Source organism: Pseudoliparis swirei, chromosome 24 (assembly GCF_029220125.1).
Source record: "Pseudoliparis swirei isolate HS2019 ecotype Mariana Trench chromosome 24, NWPU_hadal_v1, whole genome shotgun sequence".
Taxonomy (NCBI): Eukaryota; Metazoa; Chordata; class Actinopteri; order Perciformes; family Liparidae; genus Pseudoliparis; species Pseudoliparis swirei.
The window spans coordinates 23,046,272-23,068,962 of NC_079411.1; the positions used below are offsets into that span (position 1 = coordinate 23,046,272).

The following is a 22,691-nucleotide window of genomic DNA, read 5'->3' on the forward strand; positions in this document are numbered from 1 at the left end:
TCATCTTTGTATTTTTCTTTCTTAACTAAAGAAGATGAAAGATACAAAAATGAAATCCTTTTGCATTACTGTTATCATAAATATAAGCACAAACATAATGCCTAATTCATATATTTGTTTTGCACATTTTGTAATCCAGATCATAACTTTTTTTAAGGAAGTCAAAAAAATTCTTTGTTGTATTAATTTTTTTAATAAAGAAGATGAAAGATTAAAAAAAAGAAACCTTTTTGCATTACTATCACCATAAAAAGAAGCACATTTTAATATTCAAAATACATTTCCTTGTTTCCTCAGGTGACCCAGAGCTACTCCAAGAACCACGACAGCGTGGGCGTGATCTTCGCCAGCATTGTAAACTTCAGTGAGTTCTACGAAGAGAGCTACGAGGGCGGGAAAGAGTGCTACCGCGTTCTCAACGAGCTCATCGGAGACTTTGACGAGCTCCTCCGCAGACCCGAGTTCAAAAGCGTGGAAAAGATCAAGACAATCGGCGCCACCTACATGGCTGCGTCCGGACTGAATGTCCAGCAGTTGGCCGAGAACGACGACGACGACTCCCCGCACGCTCACCTGAGGGCCCTCTTCAACTTTGCCCTGGAGATGATGGGCGTCCTGGACGACTTCAACAAGAACATGCTGGGCTTTGGGTTCAAGCTCCGCATTGGGTTCAACCACGGGTCGCTGATGGCGGGCGTGATCGGCACCACGAAACTGCTCTATGACATCTGGGGGGACACGGTGAACATTGCCAGCCGCATGGACTCCACCGGGCTGGAGTGTCGCGTGCAGGTGAGCGAGGAGAGCCACGCCAAGCTCAGTGCCATGGGCTTAGAGTTTGACTATAGAGGTACCGTTAATGTTAAGGGCAAAGGTCAAATGAGGACCTTTCTGTACCCCAAAAGTGGGGAAAGTATATACAACGATCAAACGGAGCTGGCCGCCAGCCTCGGAGACTCCTCCACGGCACCGGCGGTCAACGCGACGACGGGATCTGTCGCCCGGGCGGCGCCTCTTCCTCCCTCTTCTTCCTCCCATCTCTCCACACTCACTCCTCAACCACAGAGTGCCGTCGGGCCTTCAAGAGCAGGGCCCGAGCCCATCCACGCAAAGTCCACAGAGGTGAGGGAGGAGGGATACAGGGACCCTCCGCACCTCCCCGGGCCGTCCCCCGCCACAGACCTTGGGCTCCCCCCCCACTCTGAACTGGGCCCGGAGCCCAGTGCTGCACCAGAGGCCTCCCAGGTGCAGCCGGCTCCTCTCGCACCGCAAGAGGACGAGGAAGTGGCTCGTCTCTGATCCCTCCTCTCCTCTTCCTGTGGCTTCTGCCCCCCCCCGGCGGCCCCCGGCTGCTGTCTGACTCTCCGGCAGCGATCGCAGCAGCGGGCGGGACGTCCCTTTCTTGAGGGGCAGTTGAAGTGTCGTCAGCGCAGATGATGCAGAGGGAGTCTGTCACTCTGGTCACCAACAGTGGCTATAGGATAATCAGTGCTGGGGGGGGGGGGGGGGGTTAGACCTGTGTTGAGCACAGCAGTAGATTAGGGGGATAGGCGGGAAAGGGTTCAGAGGGAAGACTGTTGGTTTTTGTTCTTGGTGTTTTTTTTCTTATTCATTTTTGTAATTAAGTGCCTTCAGGACTAGAACAGCGAATGAACAAATATAAATTACTGAACAAAGTTTTAACAGTTTTAAGAAAAGGAAAATGCTGTGGTTTCTTACTCCATGCTTTTGTTTTCAATGCAAGTATTTCTTTAAAAATTATATATATATATTGTTTTGTTTTAACTTGATCAAAGTCTTGACCTTACTTAAGGGACAGTTATTTTAGATGCTACATAAGGGCCAGTGCAGCGTGATGGGCTGAGCAGGGGATTATGGGAAGAATGATGCAATCACATGAAGCAGTGTTAATATATGTATTCAGCTTGAACTTGAGGGCTTAATACAGTATTAATTTGTGCTCGAGTCTCATTAAAAGCGACGCGCTTCAAGGCACGCTGCATAGATATTAGTTTGTGTAGTAGCTAAATGCACATTTTAAGCACAGGTCTTGCACATTGTTTTCTCGACCACTTGTATTTGGAAGTTATCACCGTGAAGGGCTATTCAAACGGCGGCCGATGTCTAAAGTTATGGTTCTGTCACGAGTACAATCCCACGCACACAACGACAAATCGCTTAAGGGATTTTAGATTTTGGAAGAAAGGGTTTTTAAAAAAAGGGAGAGCATCATAAAAGCAGGAAGGCACTTTAAATATAGTTAAAGTGAAACTCTATACAGGAGACCAGCAGGGTGCTGCTGGGACCTGTAGTTTTTAGAACATGTTTCTCAAACAGGAATAAGTGCCTAGTCTGTTGGGGACGGTATTCAGTGGCTCGTGTGGTGGTGAAGTCAATATTTTCAGCAGCAGGACGGTGTACTGCGGGGTCGGCTCAAAATGAAACTACAGAGCTCATCTTTGTTGTATTGAAAGAAAATGTCACCCAGTGCTCATTGATATGTTTTATTAACGGAGAGAGAAATAAGATCTATCAGACGATACTTGTTCCGTTGATCAATTCATTGTTTTGCTTTTTTGTCTTTTTGTGGAAGTTGTTCACCAAAAGAAAAAAACACATCGGAGGGGAGAGAGTTAGATACTCAAAAGGTTTTGAGTGGAGTGTCACAGGAAGTAGGACCGTGATGGACAATCACAGGGGAAGGTATCGATGGATGATCGGGTGGTCCACAGTTCAACCACAGTAACAACAGTAATGTATTTAAAAACCTCACACTCCAATTTAGCTCCAATCGTTGCCTTCATCGCCAAAATAAAATAAAAACAGACATCGTTCAGTTCATCACTATCGATGTATTTTAATAGTATTGTCTGCCTTCAGCTGTGTGATGTGCGGTTGAAGGGGTGGGACTTTTAACTTCATCCAGTCACAGCCTTTATAGGGAGGGGCCCCTCTACTGTATCACCTGACCTACATTGCCACTTTAATTGAGCGATCTATAGGTGCAGTGCAATCTAAACTAGCTAAATGTTTTGTGGTGCCTAAAAAGTACGAGTGTGTTTTTTGAATATCTTGTTTTTTTTGTATCATGCTGTTTTCATAACGAGGATAGATTATGATTGTATGCTTGAGGAAATGATGCCCGCTGTGCAGGTTTTTCTGCATTTTTTTTTTTTTGGGGACAAATTCCATATTTTTTCCAGCCTGTCAATAACCGGTTGCCTGGAATAGTTTGGTAGTGGTGGTGGTGGTGGTGTAGCCGGCACCTCTGTGGTTCTCTTTGCTCTTCACTCACTTCTTGCTTTTGTCTTCACTCCTGAGAGCACTTGTTTCCCTTCTGTAATTTGGGTGTGCGAGAAAGAGATTACATTTCTACTCCGAGTCAATAACACAATGAGAGATCACTGTCGTGAAATGCAAAAATCAATCAGTCAGCTGCATGGCCACTGAGGACTGTCACACACTTAGTTGTGTTCTTCGAAATGGAGAAAAGAAAGCTCTAACATTTGGAAATCAAATCCTGCAAACACATCTCTTTTTTTAGAGACGGGTCAACATTCGGACTTAAGCATCTCACTTTAGAAGCTTTGGCCACTTGGAGATGAGGAGGAACCATCCATAATGATGTAGCTGCCTCCATCAATAGCATAGAATCATTTGTTGTTTTGTTTACCCCGACCATTGTTTGCTCCAAACATACACAACCGGTGCCTTTTGAATGAGGATTATGTTTCGTCAGCGTGATTATTTGTGTCAAATAATCACAACATTAGTAGCATAAAAGCATTAAAATCCAAGGCAGTTCCTCCAGAAACCATCACTCTAAACCAGGACACACTCATGTCTACACAAAATCTGCTTTGTTGCCACAAATCCCTTGCCATTGCGACTAATTTTATAATGCGCTCAAGTTTGCCAAACCTAATAAACCAAACCACACAAACTTATGGAAACAGGCGGCAATATCAGGTATCGGTTTCGAATGAAAGTTCTGTGATTTTTTTTCTCCCCCCCCCCCCCCCAGACAATTTTGCCAGATGACCCTTCGGCCTCGCCTGTGAGGTCAGGATGTGTCGCGTGAGCCCGAGCTGGCACAGCAGACAGAAACGAGCCATCGTAGATTAAAGATGTGGTGCTCCACCTGTTGATGGGCACACCACCTCGCCAGAAGTGCACATCTGTACACGTGTATGAATAAAATATTAAAGTGAACACTGCTGGCTCTGTTATCTGTGAGAGGGGGGGGGGGCGTGATAATTTTTAGCATGGGAGCGAATGGGCAGTTTTCTTTTTTTTTGACAGACACACAACATTTTTCAGTCTGACGTCACCATACTGTCGTTATTTGTTGTGTTTCATTTCAATATCATTGTGGCGAAACACTTGTGTTGAACAATAATCTGCCAGCAAGAGGGATTCTTCAAATCACTAAGCTTTGCTCGTTTGAGGTTACTTGGACTGTTTCCTTCTCTGATAGTGTATTGATGGTGTTTGTATGACAATAATTGTTTTTGGTTTTGGTCGAGGGAAAGAAGTGTCTCTGGAGGTCCAGCGCTCCAGGTAAAAAAAATGCAGAAAACCGCCTGGTGCATTGAGGAGAAGTTTATGGCATTCAGTCATCCTTTTTTTTGTTTTAAGAAATGAAAATCTGCTTTGTGACAGAAAAATAAGGGTGAGTGTTTTATTAGCACTTGTGAAAATCATCACAGCAAAACCTGCATTGCCTAATCACTTCTTTAAATGGTGACAGACCCACGTTTTTTAAATTATAAATGCAACCCGTGTATTAAATTACACCGGGACAAAAGTTAGACACGGTTGTTTGATTTAAATGTGTGTGTATTTGTGTTATTTTCATGAATGAGATGTATTATGTATGTTTTTGTGCACATTACCCATGTATCGTTTATCAACACCTGATCGTTATCTGTACACATTTGCACAAAGCACTCGGTGTTTGTACATATGCAGTTATTTTATGTCACATATGATTTTTTTTATACATGTGCATGTGTCAGATTTTGCTGGAAAACAATGAAAAAGCAACACTTATTATCAAATTGGTTCAATGTGTGTCTGTTTGAGTGGGAGTGATATGACTTTATTACTCTTTTTTCAGTATGAGAGGAATAAATCTAAGCAGAAAAACAGTTGAGTGAACTGTGCAGTATAAGATGGAGATGAATTAATGTTAAACCATAGCCTGATAATCAGACTGAATTGCAATGTTGTTTTGTTTTTAAATAGCTGAGTAAATCAGATATCTGGGCAGTCGGGCTATATTCACACAGTTTGGCCAAGTTTAGGAAAGAAGGTCCCAAACCTGTCAATAAGTCTTTGAGAAAATTAAGTTAATAATAAAATAACTTGCCACACATGACAAAATGTGTGTGCAACTTTAATGTACCACAAATGTAAAATTCCTTCACATTTAATGGTGCGACTCGTAAACGATGCTGTGGTGCCCCTAGCGGTGAGCACGCGCCGGTGTGTTCACGTAGGGCGTGATTGCGCGGCCCCTCCCCCTCCACGGACGATCTGTAAAAGAAAAAAAAAACTTTTTTGTATCGAAGGAATCAACAGCCGCCATCTTGTCGTGGCTCGGAATTAGGATTTCGGTCCAATACTGGGTTTTACGTAGAAAATCGAGCATCCTTACCGCGATATGACAGCGTCCTTCCCCAGAAAACGAAATCTTAACATCGCCTCGGAGACATTTTGTGCGAAAAAACAGGACTAGGATCGGCGGTCGTCGGGCAAAAAAGCTCCCTATATCTGGTTTCCGTCAGAGTGCGGCGATTCAGCCCCGGACGCCGTTCAGGATTCGTAGTGTTTACCGCGAGGCGAGCGGAGACCCGGTCGCGACTTTCGAGGTGATTTGCAAAAATACAGCATTTTTATGCAATTGTGCACTTTGCGGAGCGTCGCGTGATTTTTGCATGAAGAAATTTGACGTCACGCAAAAATGGGTACTTCGAACATCTAGAAATTACGACCTTTGCCCCGGAATACAGCAGCTCGCCTGCTTTTATTAGACATTCACTTGGTTTTTCGATTTTTTTACATGGGGGATATTTTATTTTGGGGTATTTAACGATAATAATGTGGGTGTTGGGTGTTGGATTATCATGGGGTGAATGGCGGTGGCGAAGCGGGGCGCTGTTGCATCTCTTTTGAAAGACACTCGGCGGAGCAGCAGCTAACAGTTAATTTAGCTGGTAGCAGGCAATTAGCTAACCGTAGCTAGTAGCCAGTTAGCTCACGTTAGCAGCTTGCTAATGTGTTAACCGGGAAGCTTCGGGTTGATTTAAAACAACTTGCCCGGCGTAAAGTAATCAGAATCATCAACTTAAGCGACCATCCGGACAAGAGAACAACTATGGCTGAAAACCTGCTGGACGTCGGACCTCCCAACTCTAAGCGGCCGAAACTGAATTCACCTGCCCTGTTGGCGTCTGATGCACCAGGTAAAGGCCTCAACACTGTCTGCACAATGATACAACACCAACATATTTGGGGAGGCACACGCCTAACTTTGCCTTGGTATTTGGCATCGTAAACGTTTGGGCGACCCGCACGGTGAAGTGTCCAGGTCAGCTCGGTGTGCTGTCCCGTCGGTTGGCGGTAGTTGGTGACTGGTTTTACTGCAGTGTTGTGGTTTTGTTTCTGTGGTGCGCGTGTAACTGCAAGGACACTCGCTAGCCAGTTTATTGGGTAAGCCGTGTGCTAATGCAGTGCTTATTACAGTCCTGTAACAGATCACACGAGGTAACGTTAACCCGCGATACAATACATGTGACGGGAGAAACAACTAGTTTACGAAATGACCCACAGTTAAAGCGACGCTTCTCTGAAACTGTAAAAGCAACATTTAAAAGCATGCTTTTAAGAATGTAAAGTTGCGTGTTTTGCAGCGCCTATACACGACACTAGTTTAAACTGGGTGTTTCACACTGACAACTGAGTGTATGGATGTTAGCAAAGAGTATTTCTAATATCCGCTCGGCTCTATTACTACATAGCAGTGAGCCACTTTATTTAGGAAACTGAAACGTTGGTTTATAAATTGCATCATAGAGCTAAAGGCTAGTGGCATTTTACACCCCGATTATCTTGCAATCCTATGTCAAGATCGGATGCCATGTCAATTCATGACATATTGCTCATCATGTAGAAGATTTCTATGCTGGATCTTTTTTTATACGCCACTTGCATTTAACTGAAGAGACATGATTGTATTTATTGTGTTCAGGTCTGTGTGTGGTGGGATGATAAGACCTCCGAGAGAAGAAAACAGACTCACTGACAGACATTTTTATTCAGCTTGATTCAGGCAACACAATATAAAAACATGAATCCTATGAATTCAAAGTCAGAGGCCAATCTAGTTTTGACTCGACCACCTGTGATTATACAGCCAATATATAATTTGCTGAAATTCTCGCTGGCGTTGTAATCTACAAACCAAAAATATATTTGTTCTAACTTTTTGACACTTCAGGTGTGTTCTGTGATGCTCTGTTTCTTGGCTGCTTGACAGATCATTCTCACACACTTCTGTGGTCAACGGGTTTGTGAGCAATGTATTTCCTCAATGGCAGCAAACGTGTAGCATTAGCCATCCGACTACTCCTTTAGTCTAAACCGTGTTCACTGCTGCCACTAATTTAACAATAGCAGTCATGCTTGAGGACACAAAAAGGGATCGTTCTGTTAAACCTGCATCAAACAATATTTGTGATATTAAAAAACGCAGCGATCAGTGGCACTTCACTTCTACCCTCTCGTTGCTCAAATGTACTGTGTGGTTGAGCGTGACTTGCTCCATCAAACCCTGTAGGCCAATGTTTCCACAACAAATCTGGCAAACCTATTGTGCAAACTGTTCAGCTAAGCTACAGACAAAGTAACAAAGGGGTTGTTGAAGAAAGCCAAACATCGGTCAGGTAACTGTCTTCTAGATTTCTATTTCAATTAATATGACAAATATCTCTAACTGTTTAGGAATTGCAACCTTTTTTATTTTTACACAGTCCCCACATTTTCACACTCAAAAGTAATCTAACAATTGACTTAAATCGGTTTGATGGCCAGGTGTGTCCTTTTGACTTGTTATTTGCTGAAAAATTAAGTGGCTAAAAAGGTCTGAAGATGATTCAAAAGGTTGACTTGATAGATGGTCCAGCGAACTCTCAACATGCCAGTAAAGGAGGCCATCAAAAGACCGACAAACTACACACCAATTCAGGATTGACGACATCAACAATTTGTTACATTCTTAAAGATCAGGAATGTACTGGTGAGCTCGCTAACGCCAAAAGGCTCGGAAGACGTGTAAAATAGATGTAGCAAGAGTTATTTCCTCGTTTACGAAAACCCTTTCATAACATGAATACTCTGGCGGAAGTAGATCTGTCTTGGTCAAAGTCTACAATCAAGAATGGCCTTTTAATTTGCTTAAGATCAAAGTGAAGGCAGAAAAACCAACAAACAAGTGGCATTTGAAGGAGGCTGCAGTAAAGGCCTGGCAAGGCATCTCGAGGGAGGAAACTCAGTTTGGTGATTTTATATTCGTGTAAGGCTTCAATCATTGACCGCAAAGGATTTCCCTCCAATAATGATCAATATATTCACTTATGTTGGTTTCTCCAACTACTTCTGTACCTCCTGAAAATGTGGTGGACTGTGTAAAAACGGTTGTAATTCCTAAACCGTTGATGCTATATTTTTCTTGTATCTTTTGAAATAGCTGAAAGTCTACACTTAAACCACGTATTGACTGATTTATTTAAAATCCATTGCAGTCATGTAAAAAGGCAAAAGTAGAAGAATTGCGTCAGTCCAAATATTTATGGCCGTGTCCGTATATTTCACCGATGTGGGACCCTCACTCTTCAAACATGGGTTTCTGTGGAAGAAAGTCTTATTTGTGCAAATACTCTGTAATCATGTCGGGAAAGTTGTCGATCTGAATCGAGAGCACGGCAAATGTCTTTTCTTGAACTTGTGACGTCTATCAAATGGCGCGTTTTCCTCATCAAGATTCGTTTAAGTTGGTCTGCGATAAAAATAAATAACTCATTCGACAGCCTTTCAACAAAAGCAGCTGACAAGACAACGATGAGTCACGTCACACACGGCAGAGGCACCACATGTCTGCGATGAAGACTCATTAAACCCGGCCTGCCGACTCTTTATTGTTTTCTCCTTTTACGATTGGGACCCAACGGACCCCATGGGACGGCACAGGGCCACACGGTCGTAAATTACTGCAGATAAAGAGTGCGCTTTCAGGCTTTGACGACAGTCACGCCTGCAGCTTTGTGAGCAGCACCCCTCGTCCATGACATTTGACCTTTTGACTTTTTCAGTTGTCCCTGGTTTAATTTGCATATCACATTTTGGGTTTTATGTTTATGGTCAGAGTTTGTATAATTGGATGTGTAGTAAAGCATATATGCTTGCATTGTGTGTGTTTGGGGAGGTTCCTGCTTCCAGTGGCAGAGAGCAAACATGTGCCTCCTGTCTCCTATATGCATACAACAAAAATGTAAATGCACTTCCAGAGCTCCTAGTGAGGCAATGGATCATAAAACTGGTTCAGATTGGTTTAGCACAAACGAAAAAAAGGGAGCAAATACTTTTTTTTTTGCCGCAGATACTAATTGCTGATAAATATTGGCAGACACAGATTCCTTTGTTGTTTGATTATAGTAGCTGTCCTACACGGCTCCATCTGTCCCAAAATCATTCTGGCTCTGAAGTCGGTGTAAAGCATCAGAAAATCCCAATGTTACCCGTTTACTTGGTTATCGTCATCTATTGTGTTTTTTTCTTTATTTAAACAAATAATCAAATGGTAAAAAAATAAAAGATTGTATTGTTATTGACTAAAACGTTATATATATATTAATGATTCATTATATTAAATTTCACTGAACATAATGTGAATAACGCTGATGGGAGCTCCTTACCCTCCGAGTAGAGGACAAGAGAAGAATATACACGTATGGACGGTGCAAGTCGCCCCCCGACGAATACATTGTATGTCCTAATATACGCCGACGCAGTCGCGTTAAACACCACGCCTCTTTTGCTCCCACATGATGCAGGTATGTTTTCGGAGTGGACATTGTGCTGCCGTTGTTTGGTTCGCTGTTATAAAAGCGAAGCCGGCTTCACGGCGGTATTGCAACATCTTTTTGCGAAAGGGATAGTCAAACGCCCAAATGTTCACTTTTACTCTGCAAATGGAACATTTCATGCCTAGCGGGCAGACGGTAAGCTCTCGACGCAGCTGCTAATGGAGCCGTTTATGCCTCAGACTACGGGGCAACCAGAAAAACCCTAAAAGAAAGGAGGGGGAGCAGCAAAGCAGACGCGGGGTGGAGGGTGTGTGTCACCACTTACCCCTTCCTCGTGAAGCGTTTATGACAACAGCGTTTTGGGTTTTAGCTGGCTTTGTTTGCAGGATGGATAATTTGTTTCTGTGCATGTTTTTCGGCTTGTTTTCCCTTGTTATGATACAATCTGTTTCCATTAGCCAGTATTACGTTTTGTTTGTGTGTGTGTGTTGCTGATTCCACACGCAGATGTCTGCATCTGTGAGTGAGGCTGGAAAGTAAATTTAAAAAAGGTTGCGATATAAAGTTTGCTTTCAACTAAAGATTTTCCACCACAAATTCCTTTGGAGTTACATTTGTTAAGAAGTACATTTTCAAATAATTATGATATTTCTTGAAATTAAGCTTTGCATAATCATTACATCTCACATTTTTACGAGAGGACACCGACGTACTCATTCCAACAAATGTGACGCGTCTCTTAATTCGGTGCAGAGACTGAGCTCTTGTTGTTGAAGGGGGAAATTATATATAGTTAATCATAATTAACTATTGATTGCGAGCGACGCCTTTCTAGAGACCATCTCGATGTGATCGGCCCCTCAAAACTCACATGTGACAATGTGAGGTAAAGAACCTACACAGAATTATCACCAGAATCTGCAGCCAGGGTTTTTCCTGGGTCAAAATGGGTCTTCGGTGCGCCCAATTTTTTTTTTGCCGCGCTGTGCACGCACGGTCTATATTACCATGTCACCGTAATTAGCAGACATCTATGTATTTATTTTTCTTTTTTTCACATAAATAATGGAGGCAATGCTTGAGGAAATCATTTTGAATCCACTTTAGATTAAAATAGATAGGCTAATAGATTGACAATTAGAGATGCACCGATCAGGTTTTTGGGTCCGATCACCGATCACTGAAATCAGTATCTGCCGATCCGATAATACCGATCACGGTGTCGATTGAAGCATTCTATTTATTGTGTAGCATTATTGCCTAGGACTATGAGGAAATACATATATAAAGCACCTCAAACATTAAAGAAATTACAGATTTCTTTAAACATTTAGGACTTTTACTTAGAAAAATGTCCTGATTGATACATTAAGATTGATTGCCAGTGATGGGGATTTCAGATATGTATGGAACACATCTGCATCATTCATTTCCTGGAACTCTTGGGGAAATCTATTTACAGGACTTTTCTTAACATACAAAAGTCTGACTTATTTTTATAAACTCTTCCTTGGTACAGTAAAAATGTTTTAATGTTAGCATAATTTAAGCTAAATCTCAGAAACGATCTATAAAGATTCAAAATCAGTTCATTGTTTACTTGTGTATCATTTGTCGATATCTTATTTTGAAAAATGGATGTTTCACGTGGTTCTTTCCGCTAACTTTGCAAAACCGGATGTTGTCACTTAAATCCTTCCGCTAACTTTATCAAAACCCTCGCGCGCTCCCGATGGAAAGCGTTTACCGTGAACATCAGTCTCTAGGGGCAGACATGAGAGAGTCGGCTGAGTTGACCCAGAGATTCAACTCGGGGGACGGAGACGCCGCTCGGTGGTGAGGATCCCCTCGTGGACCTCTCACTCTGCGGCCCTCGCCGGGCGCATTTACTCCGTTGAGGTGCGCCGCGATTGAAACGTCTGATAGTTCTCGCAGATTTTATGTCATCTGATCGGCCAGTTTGATCGGCCGTTTTGAGAACGCCGATCAAAACCGATAATGGGAATATCGGCCGATATGGATCGGCGCCGATCAGATCCCTATTGACAATAGTCCAGGTGTATTGGTGCACGTCGGGCTGTTGAGTGAGTGACCAGCAGCTGGCCGCTCTGTCCATTCGCGCACCTCACAGTTGCGTATTGATCAGACAAGAAGACACGCTTATCAACTCGATTATTATTGATCAAAACAGAACGAGGGTTCGGCTGTAGCCGACTTGAAACATACTATTGAGAACATATTCGCTGACATGCACATGATGAACACTATGGAGGACTTAAAATGACTAGTATAAATGAATAAATAAATAAATGCATGAATAAATACAAGAATAAATAAATGCTTAAATAAATGTATAAATAAATACAAGAATAAATGTATAAATACAGAAATAAATACAGGAATGAATAAATATAAGTTGTAACTCAACAGGACATCATTAAATAAATGTTTTTCTGTATTTCTTCATTTATTTATATCTCTATTTATGTGTCCACACGTATTTCTTCATTTATTTGTGTGACATTTATGTGTCCGTATATTCAAATGAGCTGGGCGGTCCGAACCTCATTGTTGAACAGGATTGGTCAAGTCGGGGAGCAAGACAGAAGCAATCGATCCCTAGCACTTGGATCTGTAGACGAACAGCGTTTATTATGCATTCTTGTCTGTACATTCTAAATACTACTGTTGAGTCACGGAATGTAATTTAAGGATGTTTTCAGCCGAGAAGTTAGTAGTTTAAGCATCAAATCTGTGGTCGGTTTATCGAGATTCAGCCTAATAAGGATATGCGACGGAGATTTGAGGTCCTGCTCGTGGGACCTCTGAGCTCCGGGCGCCGGGCGCGCAGCGCGCTGTGTGGCCGCCGAGAGAAGACTGATCTCGGCAGGACTTTTTGAAATGCTCCGCTGGCTCTGACGTCTCCGTAGCGGCTAAACATGAGATATAATTAGGTTTTGGAGGATCTAAAGAGCACAACGAGTTTATTATATATTAAAAGATAACGTTACGTCAATTTGACTGAGGGTTAAGATTCATAACTTAATATTGTATCGACCCTGGGTCAGGAAAGCTACGAGACGTTTTATAGTTATTACCGCTTATTCGTAGCCTACGCCAAACGACAGTGAACACCGTAACACTTTCTACTCCACTGTAAAGTATTTTACAGTGAATAATTGGAGTAAATTCATGAGCAAGAACAGTTGATGTGGTGACGTCACAAGACCAGAAGGACCGTCCTGCGTCCTCCAGAGTCCGGACTCCCCAGACCAGACTCCAAGAAAACACGAGTCTGTACTCAGTGTACTGAAATGATAAATGGCTGAAGTCTAAAAGCTGTCTAGGCTAACTTCTGCTAACGGTTAGCTGAGCGAGCCAACTTCAGCTTCATGTGCCAGGCAGAAGTAGTAGAGCACAACACACCAGGTGCATCACACTCCTGTGACCAATCATGCTTCAGACAGAGGTTCGGACCGCCCAGCTCATTTGAATATACGGACACGTAAATGTCACACACAAATAAATGAAGAAATACGCGTGGACACGTAAATAGAGAAATAAATAAATGAAGAAATACAGAAATGTAGAGATATATTTATTTAATGATGTCCTGTTGATTTATAACTTATATTTATTAATTCCTATATTTATTTAAGCATTTATTTATTTATTCATTTATTTATTCATGCATTTATTTATTTATACTTGTCATTTTGAGTCCTCCATAGAACAAATTTTTTTTTTTTCCATCCCGGACTTTTTTTGCCTTAGGCGCTCGGGATTAGTCATAGGCGTTCGGGAAAACGGCTTAGACGCGCGCCCAAATTTTCTCTATGCAGGAAAAAGCCTGGCGGCTCCCCTCAGCTTTATGGTGCGTTGAGGCTAATCGCTCAGCTGTCCAGCCCACACCTTTTACTTTTTGGGTCCACTGGCACCTCTCACAGCGTCCCGTAGTAGCGGTGCACCTAATGACCACTGTTCTCATCATTACAGTTACGGTTTCAAACAGTGGTGCAATGAATCATAAAAGTCACACATCAGATCAGCACAAAAGTGGGCAAATTAAACTGTTAGAAATACTACTAATACTACAAATTGCTCAACATTGATGATTCCTTGTTTCCAGACAATTCTTTTTATGGCCACATCCCAAAAATAATTGCACGAGCTCTAAAGTCAGTGCAAACCGTAACGCATTCAATGTCCTGATTGCACATTTCCCTGAATATCGGGAGATAACATCAGTAAAAATGTCTTTCGCACTCTTGATTGTTACGTTAAAACTGTTGCGTTAAAACTGTTACGCTAAAACTCTTACGTTAAAACTGTTACGTTAAAACTGTTATGTTAATCTGCGGTTCACATGCGTGCCGAAGCGTGAGGTGGGATCTGTGTGGATCACGGATCGACACTCGTTTCAGTGATGATGAATTACTAGATAAAAACAAAAGTCTGTGTGGCTACCTTCATAGTGCCAAGAGATTTCACTCACTAGACTTTCTGAAAGAGAGGGGAGGAGACTACATTTGTAAATTAAATTGTTTTGGACAACCTTTTAAACCCAAATTATGAGGCTAAATTTATGACTAAGGTTGTGCTCTTGTCAAGTGTGTGTGCGTTGGTAAATGTAATCATAATTGCACCAATTGTATAGACATGCATGGCGATTACACGTCACACCCTCAAAGCATAGTGCACAAGATGGGTTGTGTGTGTGTTTTAAGGCTGGTTGGGTGGGTTGCCACCGTCGCAGAACCCTCTCTCCCTGTCAGGAGGGACCGTCTACTCCAGCACAACTGTCAACCGGTGGACTGTAATGAGGTCCATGCCCCGGGGAAGCGGCGCGGTTCAAGCGTGGGGCTTGCTAGCTGGAATGTAAACATCGCCGTTGTGGTTTGCGTGCCGCGTCGCTGGCACATTTATCTATCGTGGCAATGTTCCAGTCGTCCACAAAACGTCACTCACTGAAGCCCGATTTGCTTAAAATGCTGAAACCTGAAGTTCTATAATTTATTATGCAAGTTGAGGCGAAACGCTTCAATGATTCTTGAACAATTTGATCGGTACAGTATTTCATTAGATCTCTGTTGCCCAAAACGTCTTTTAAACTTCAGATGTTCAACCTTCTCCAAGGATGCTAAAAATGTTATTGGAAAATCAAATGCTAGATTACCCTCCCAGCTCTCAGTGGCTGCCCTGCTCTTCCTGGTGTGATACGCTACACCTGTCCCTCTGAAGCCAGACATCGGCATCCTAGGGCAAGATGACCCCAGTCTGGACCACCGCTGGGGCTGCTTTTGCGGGTATTTATAGCCGTAAGCTCCCAGACAGGAGCCACAGGGGATTTAACAACAAAAAAAGAGCAGCCAATTGGAGAAGGATGACTGTTAGGGGGTGACTGTGGCCGAGTAAATAGCAGGGTCATCCTTAAATCGGAGTATCGCCGGTTCGAGCCCCGCCTCTGCTAGCCCGATGTGTCTTTGGGCAAGACGCCAAACTCCAAATATCTCCTGTAGCTCTGCCTCCAGTGTATGTGTGTGTGTGTGTGCATGTTAGTTACTCCTGATGGGCAGGTGGCACCTTAGTCCTTCCCATCAGTGTATGAATGGGTGTATGATGTCATGTAGTGTTAAAGTGGTTGGAAGACTAGAACAGCGCGATACAAGTACAGGTCCATAAAAGCGGGAAGTAATGAGAGACTAATAAAAGTGGGAGAAAACAACGAAAGAAAAAGGAGAGGAGTTCTCCATTTCCAATGGCCATGTCGCCCCTCCCCCTCCCTCCGTGGTTGGGGCTCCCCTCACTGCATGTGGCGCTACCTAACCAAAACATTGCTTTGCATTTTTGGTTTCCAGCCAAGCAGCCGGGGGGCGGGGGGGGGGGGGGGGCAGCAAAGTTGCTGTGTGTGTGTGTGTGTGTGTGTCCAATGAATGTGGGGCCAGGCCTGAGCACATGTGTCTAAAGCACTTTTTCTGTCACGCCTCACTTCGGAGGACGAAAAATGTCCATGCCCCACCACTCCAACAAAATGGTCCATGCTGAATTTCTATTGAACTTTTTGTGACTCCAGCTTCTTGTTTTTTTCAAATAATATAATAAAGAAAATTGCAATTACTTTCAAGTGAACCAAATCTCCATCAGACAAAAATATACAATGTGCAATCACTTTGTTGGAACAATGCAAATACAGTTATCCAGGCAAAAAACAACTTTAAAAAACGGCTTCGGTCTGCAATTAATCTGTTTTGCACTGAATATCTTTTCAAGAAGATAATGACAAAGTGCAACCTGTGAGAAACGAGTTAAAATTGTTGGCAAAAAATAGTTGAGTTTTCCACTGCGTATCTTTTTAAAACGGTAACGTGTAACAAAACTAAATAAGTGCAGATATGTGTGAGCTATCACATTTTTCCTGTAATGAGCTTTCCACTACAAATCTTGTTAAAACAGGATTGCAGACTTGATACAGACACTTTTAATTCATGCTCAATGTTGATCTTAGATCTGCGTTTTGTTTTGTGAGCGGCAACATCAGAAAAGCCGATCTCGCAGCGTAAGATGTGGCAAATCGCCAAAAATCTAGGCCGATACGCAAGTGTAACCTGTTAACGCCATAACGTAAACATTTAAACGAAGGTACGGGCATGTCGCCATGTAGTTATTAATGACGTCGGTTTATGTCCGTGCACTTTGTACTTTTGTAATGTGTGAAGTTCTCAGTAAAGATCTTTCTGCACTTCTGACGGCGCCCCACCGGTAATGCCACTGCGCCCCACTAGAAGGCTGCGCCCCCCAGTTTAAAACCCACGGGTCTAAAGTAAGAGCATCCATGTGGCTGCTGCTGGTGTTGGTGAGAAGCCAGGGAGTGAAACAGGGACGTCCCTTCAAGCCGTAAGCGAGCTTCCTCCCCACGGAGCACCTGCTCTCCTGACAGCAGGCCAGCGCGACAGATCTGTAAGGCTGTGTTTACTCTGGGATGTACGTCGGCCCTCGGTAAAGGCTGGTTTCTGACTGAATCTTAGTTTAGTTTATTTCGATCAGCAATAATATCCAAAAATCCAAATTTCAACAAAAGAAGAAAGTGGCTAACCGAAAGGGTCAAGGCTGAAGCTATCAAAGCTTATGAGTGCCCTAACCGATGATTTCACGAAAACTTATTTCAGAGAACCATATACATATATATATATATAATATATAACACACCCATATAGACACACAACACACACACACAAACATAAATACTCACACATACATATGTACATAAAATCTCAATCGAGACATGCAGATGGGAGGTTGACTGTCTCTGACTCTGTTTTATTATCTCCAATCCTGTCGGTTTTAAGCCCATCGTTCATGTAAAAAAAACTGATACGCTTAATTTGATTCGGACATCTCCTTTGAATAAAGTGGCATTCCTCGGCTTTCACTACCGTGAGCTTTGCAGCTGCAGTAACCTGCTGTCTAGCCACTCAGGCATGCTGATAACGCCGTCGACTCATTTTGCTTTTAAAAATAAGAATGTGCTGTTTTACTTGTTGCCTCCATAAAACATTATCGCATCTATCCTCCATTCGATCGGAACTTTGAAGAACCGAGTTGGTGTTTCAACCAGCTGTGCATTCAAACGGTGCAAGGGGCTTTATTATTGTGGACCTTTTGCTTTATCCATGAGACATGACATACATTTTAGTAATGGGTCTATTTGTTTAAAATCGACTCGGGTGGTAAAACGCAGCCTCCCAGTTTGTAACAAAAGGATTTAGCTGGATTCTCTGCCATTTGAAGCACTTTCTGTTGCCACCATGGCTCAGACGAAAGAACTTTATTTATTCAATTTTCCGCATTAGTGGTAAAATGGCAACCGACAATTGGTGGTCTTATTAGAGGAAGAGTGACGGGCGCTCTTATTTGACGTTGTTTTTACAGCGTGTGGTCACACTCCTCTGTCGTGAAGGTAAGCACAGGCTACACCCTTTAATCTGACTGCTTTTTAAAAACCACCTCAAAGGTTATGATCACAGTTGCCTGCAAAACCCACAACAAGGCACTTAACTAACGTCCCGTGATACAACCTAAGCCATCCAACATAAACAAGACATCAGAAGTGATTGATTTGTTTGTTCATAGATGTCTGATTATGTTTGCCACAGTGCTTAATGGTTTCTGTCGACGGCAACAGTGCAATGCTAACTTTTGGGTTGGCCTACAAAAATACATCGTCCCTTCAGCGCTCATCGCGTCATAAACTGTACCCCGGTGAAACGTCAGGAAGGCGTGAAAAATGAGACGCAACCCAAGCTTAGGTGACATCCCAAAACGAGGAAATATAAATATTGTTTCGTCGGTCATTAGGCACACTTTTTTACGTTGTTTTAGTCTCTTCATTTTCTAGCACATCATCGCTCTGCAGGCTCTCCGCGTTATGTCCACACCTCTGGATGGTGTGACCTAAATATTCCTTCTCATCCCAGCAGGAACCCAGAGTGCTGCTGGATTCTCCGTTTGTCAGCCAGTCGTGACGCTGCTGTTATCGCGCTGCATCTCGTCTCCGTGTCGTGCGCTGCAGGGGAAAGGCCACCGTGCTGCACCAGTTCTGCATGTCGGCTCATTAACGTCCCATTGTTGGGTGCATATGTGATCAGGTGGACTTTGAAGGAGTAAAGTTAGGTTCATGCTTGTTGTAGTGTCCCCTGGCTCATCTTATTGTCGTGCACTTTCAAAACCAACTATGCCAGAATTACCGTTTAAAACTAAATTCTGCCATTGACTGACTAATGTTGCACAGTGTATCGATACTAAAAAGGTACCGCGTTACCCGCATGTTAAAAAGATACGATTCTGCATATTTTTAATATCGATACTTAATGAAATTGCGCGCGATCAGAGCGCACTCACTGTCCCACTTCCTCTCATGCCGTCGCACGCATTGACTTCCCATCGCTCACACACGCAACAGGCAGCGCTCACTCACAGCGAGTGATCGCTGGGGAGACATGGCATAACGTGCAGGAGACATGGCGTCAAGGGCCGGAGCTTTTGCTGCCAGAAGGGAAATGTGGAAGTACTTTGGCTACAATGCAGACGGTGAAGGAAAGGCCACTGACATACAGACGGTGAAGGAAAGCCCACTGACATACAGATGGGAAAGGAAAGCCCACTGACATGCAGAGAGAAAACCCGTCTGGAAATCTTGTTTCAAAGCCACACAGATCAAGGTTTTTTTTTTCCAACTCAAACACACATCTGTAAAATGATGTAACTCTACAATTGCTCATGCTTATGGAAGGAACTATGTCGTCATCTGGTCAAATACAGACAAAAGGGCCTTCATAGCATGTATAAACAGTGCTATGATGGCACCATGTAGTCTTCATTGATCTTGCTGGAGGCTAATACGAATAATGCCATTTGTTAAGTGTTCAAAAAGCTGGGCAGGAAGAAGCTGGTAAGAAAGGGGACCAAACATGTTTTATTTATTACTATTATGGATGGATATACTAGTATTGTATTTGGGGTATTGTATTCAATTCTGGTATTGTAAGTATCGGGTATCATATTTATGGCAGGTGTCGAAGTTATAATTTTGGTATCGTGACCTACCCTTGACTTAATATTTTTCCAGACGAATCCAATTGAAGCTTTCCAATACATATGTCTTGTGAATATTTGAATAATTTCTTTTGAGGGATTATTAAATTGCATTAAAGTATAACTGTGAATATTTAATACTAGTGTCCAGATTATTACAATTCCTTGTTGGATTTGAGGCGGTCCATGGTGCGTCACACGAGTATACTGTAAACATGGCTTAAGAGGAAAGTAGAGATACCTGGCAAGTAATGCATCTTGTTCAGGATTATTTAATTGACCAGGTGGTGTCGCTTAGGAGAGTGACTGTTCCTCACTGACACACATTGTTGAAATGATGATATGCAATACTTTTAAATGTATCCACTGTGGCAGCCTTGAAACTGTTGAACATCTGATTGGATCAAATTAACCAAATCTCTCGCATTATCCTTCTTTCCTAGATGTGGGATCACTATCCTGGGATGATTTGGAGAATGACCTTCCAGATGAGTTGATTCCTAATGGCCATCTGGGCCTGATGGGCAGGATGCCTTTAAACGTCGGAGCAGCACCTGGAGCTGGCGGGCCAGGTGGTGTACCGGACGCAGCCGCCAAGCACAAGCAGCTCTCGGAGCTCCTTCGAGCCGGTAGCACCTCCAGTATCACGGGCGCGGGGCTGAATTCGGCGAGCCCTCAGCCAGGCAGTATGGGGCCTCAGCTGGGCACACCAATGAGAAAGATCCCCCACGTCCAGGGGTCCCCCATCAACCACTCGTCCCCACAGGGCCAAAAAGCAGGAACACCAACTGGAGTAGCAGGACAGAACAACAACAATAATACTGCAACAATGGGCTTGAACACAAAAGCCTTCAACCAGGCCATGATTAACAATAGCCAGGGCCATGCCGGGCTTCTGTCACAGGGAGGGCAGTCCCAGCCCGGGCAGGGGATGAATGGGGGTCTTGCACCTGAAGCTGGGAGAGGACTAGGAGCAGGGGTGGCAGGCATGCAGTACCAGGGGCCGACAATGCAGGGAGCCGCTCCAGTACCAGGAGGAGCAGGGAGTGCGTTGGCAGAAACACTCGCCCAGGGAGGGCAGCAGATTGGAGCTCTTGCCACCCTAAATGCAGCCCAGCAGACAGGCACCAAGGTGAGTCACACACACATTTTCCATCACCAGTATTTTAAGTATAGATTTGGTGCAATTTCAGGCGATAATGTATCTAGACACATGGGACACTTTGCTCGATGATTCCTTATCTGCACAGATTTATCAATTTGTCGTTCATGTGGATAGGTGGAAACTACCATTTAAAAATAAAAATAAATAAACAACAACATTGGTCACAAATGACTGCTCCATTTGGACTGGGGCATAATCGTGACGGACAGACTTGAAACCTGATGCTGATGATTCTTGATTCCTTTTTTTAGTGTGGTAGTGCTTGAATCTGTTTTTCTCTAGATGTTTGACCAAACATCGAATGCATGGATGTTGAGTCTTAATGTGTTCATCTTGGATGTTTTTACTTTGTATAGTTGCATGCTCTAATTCGAAATTAAGTCAACTTTAGCCGAAACTATGAGCCGCACTCGTATAATTGGCCGGCGTGTCCTGATGACGACATAAATGGTTTTTTTTACTGCCAAAGTTAAAGGTACCCCGTTGAGTTTTCACCATATTCAAACAAGCATGAGATAAAAACGATGTGGGAACCCTCTCGTTAAACATTGCTCATCAGTACCACGAGTGATCCCAAACTCAACAGGGTACCTTCTAACTGTTTTGCCGTGACTGTTTTGTTTTCTTCCTCTTTTTCGTCCAATTTTCTATGGACAAAGAATTTGTACTGTGGCAAATTGGCCAATCCGTGCCCATGCCGAATTATCAACAATCAATCAAGCAACCACAACCCAGTGTTGTAGAGTCCCCCAACTGACAGTATTGCTTTAAGTAAAACAATCGTATACAAAATGATCGTCTAACGAAATAGCTGAAGAGAGGGAGAGAGATATCTATGGACTGGATATGTATATGTTGCTATAACCACACAAGGCCACAGTCTAATGACCGCTATTTTACATAATTAGCTTCAAAGGTAAAAGGGTAAAGGTCAGCTCACTGTAGTCTAAGTATCATCTATTTCACACATAATGTTCACGCGTGCACATGCACAATGATTTTGTACATCATTGTTTTTCTTAAAGCAAGGAAAGCCTCGTATAACACTTGGTCGGATCACAAAAACATATAATGAACGAATATAATGATGTCGCACCAACTTACCAGCAAACCTGGTCTTTAATAATATCTACGCCGTTTGTACATGCTCGAAACCCAACTCGACCATCAACGTTATGAATGACCAATTATCAATATTAATACCTTTCATAAATAGCAAACATTCCTGTAGCTCTTGTGCTCGTTAGCAACATGCTACAGGCGAAAATGTTAGCGCTCTAGAAAACGGACGATCCACAGATTCACAAGATATCCATTAATTCCCTCTCCAAAAAAACATCCACGATCTATAAACCAACACAGCAATAAATTAAAAAACAAGCTTTTGTAGAGAAATATGACGTAAAGTTATGCTATAAGGCGCTTCGTTGCTCTCTAAGTCCGCATTGTTAAACGTATACGCACTTCCGGTTGTGTTTCCCCCCGTAAATTTTTATATTAAGCGAATCGTGGTTAGAGTGTGACAGGACTGGCCCTTGCTGATTCTGATTGGCTTAACGTACTGTCGATCTCATTTCAGTGGTAATATTTAAATTCTAGAGGTTTTAAAGGAGGGCTTACTGACTGAAATCACCCAATCCGCTGCTGGGATTCAGGCTTGTGTAAAGACACGCTGCTGGCTTTAGCATGGGGATTTCTGTTGTGGCATTGTGTATGTTACTACTGTATTTTGGATGTATTGAACTAAACATTGATAAAGTGCAACAACAAATCGATTAAAAAGAGTTGGCAATGCATTTCATTTTTGATTAATTCTGTCGCGCGATTATTACGCCGCACAATAAATCGCG

At 43.0% G+C, this 22,691-nt stretch overlaps 2 protein-coding genes and 1 long non-coding RNA gene across 7 annotated transcripts in view; 2 read left to right on the forward strand and 1 right to left on the reverse strand.

The window, feature by feature from the left end:
- adcy9 (adenylate cyclase 9) overlaps positions 1 to 4,212 on the forward strand; it is a 41,751-nt gene extending 37,539 nt beyond the window's left edge. Inside the window, exon 11 of the mRNA XM_056408266.1 lies at positions 298 to 4,212. Coding sequence (XP_056264241.1) covers positions 298 to 1,299 — 1,002 coding nt within the window. The 3' untranslated portion in view covers positions 1,300 to 4,212. The remainder of the gene's footprint in view (positions 1 to 297) is intronic.
- Positions 4,213 to 5,382: 1,170 nt separating this feature from the next.
- On the reverse strand, positions 5,383 to 5,747 carry LOC130189490 (uncharacterized). The gene is made up of 2 exons (XR_008830805.1): positions 5,660 to 5,747; positions 5,383 to 5,538 (listed from the first exon to the last, which is right to left on the reverse strand). It is a non-coding gene; the product is annotated as an uncharacterized LOC130189490 (long non-coding RNA).
- The window catches only part of crebbpa (CREB binding protein a), a 45,558-nt gene continuing 28,441 nt past the window's right edge, over positions 5,575 to 22,691 (forward strand). For all 5 annotated transcript variants that reach the window (XM_056408257.1, XM_056408258.1, XM_056408260.1 and 2 more), the window contains exons 1-2: positions 5,575 to 6,467; positions 20,120 to 20,808. In XM_056408257.1, the coding sequence (XP_056264232.1) occupies positions 6,380 to 6,467; positions 20,120 to 20,808 (777 nt within the window). In that variant the 5' untranslated portion in view covers positions 5,575 to 6,379. The remainder of the gene's footprint in view (positions 6,468 to 20,119; positions 20,809 to 22,691) is intronic.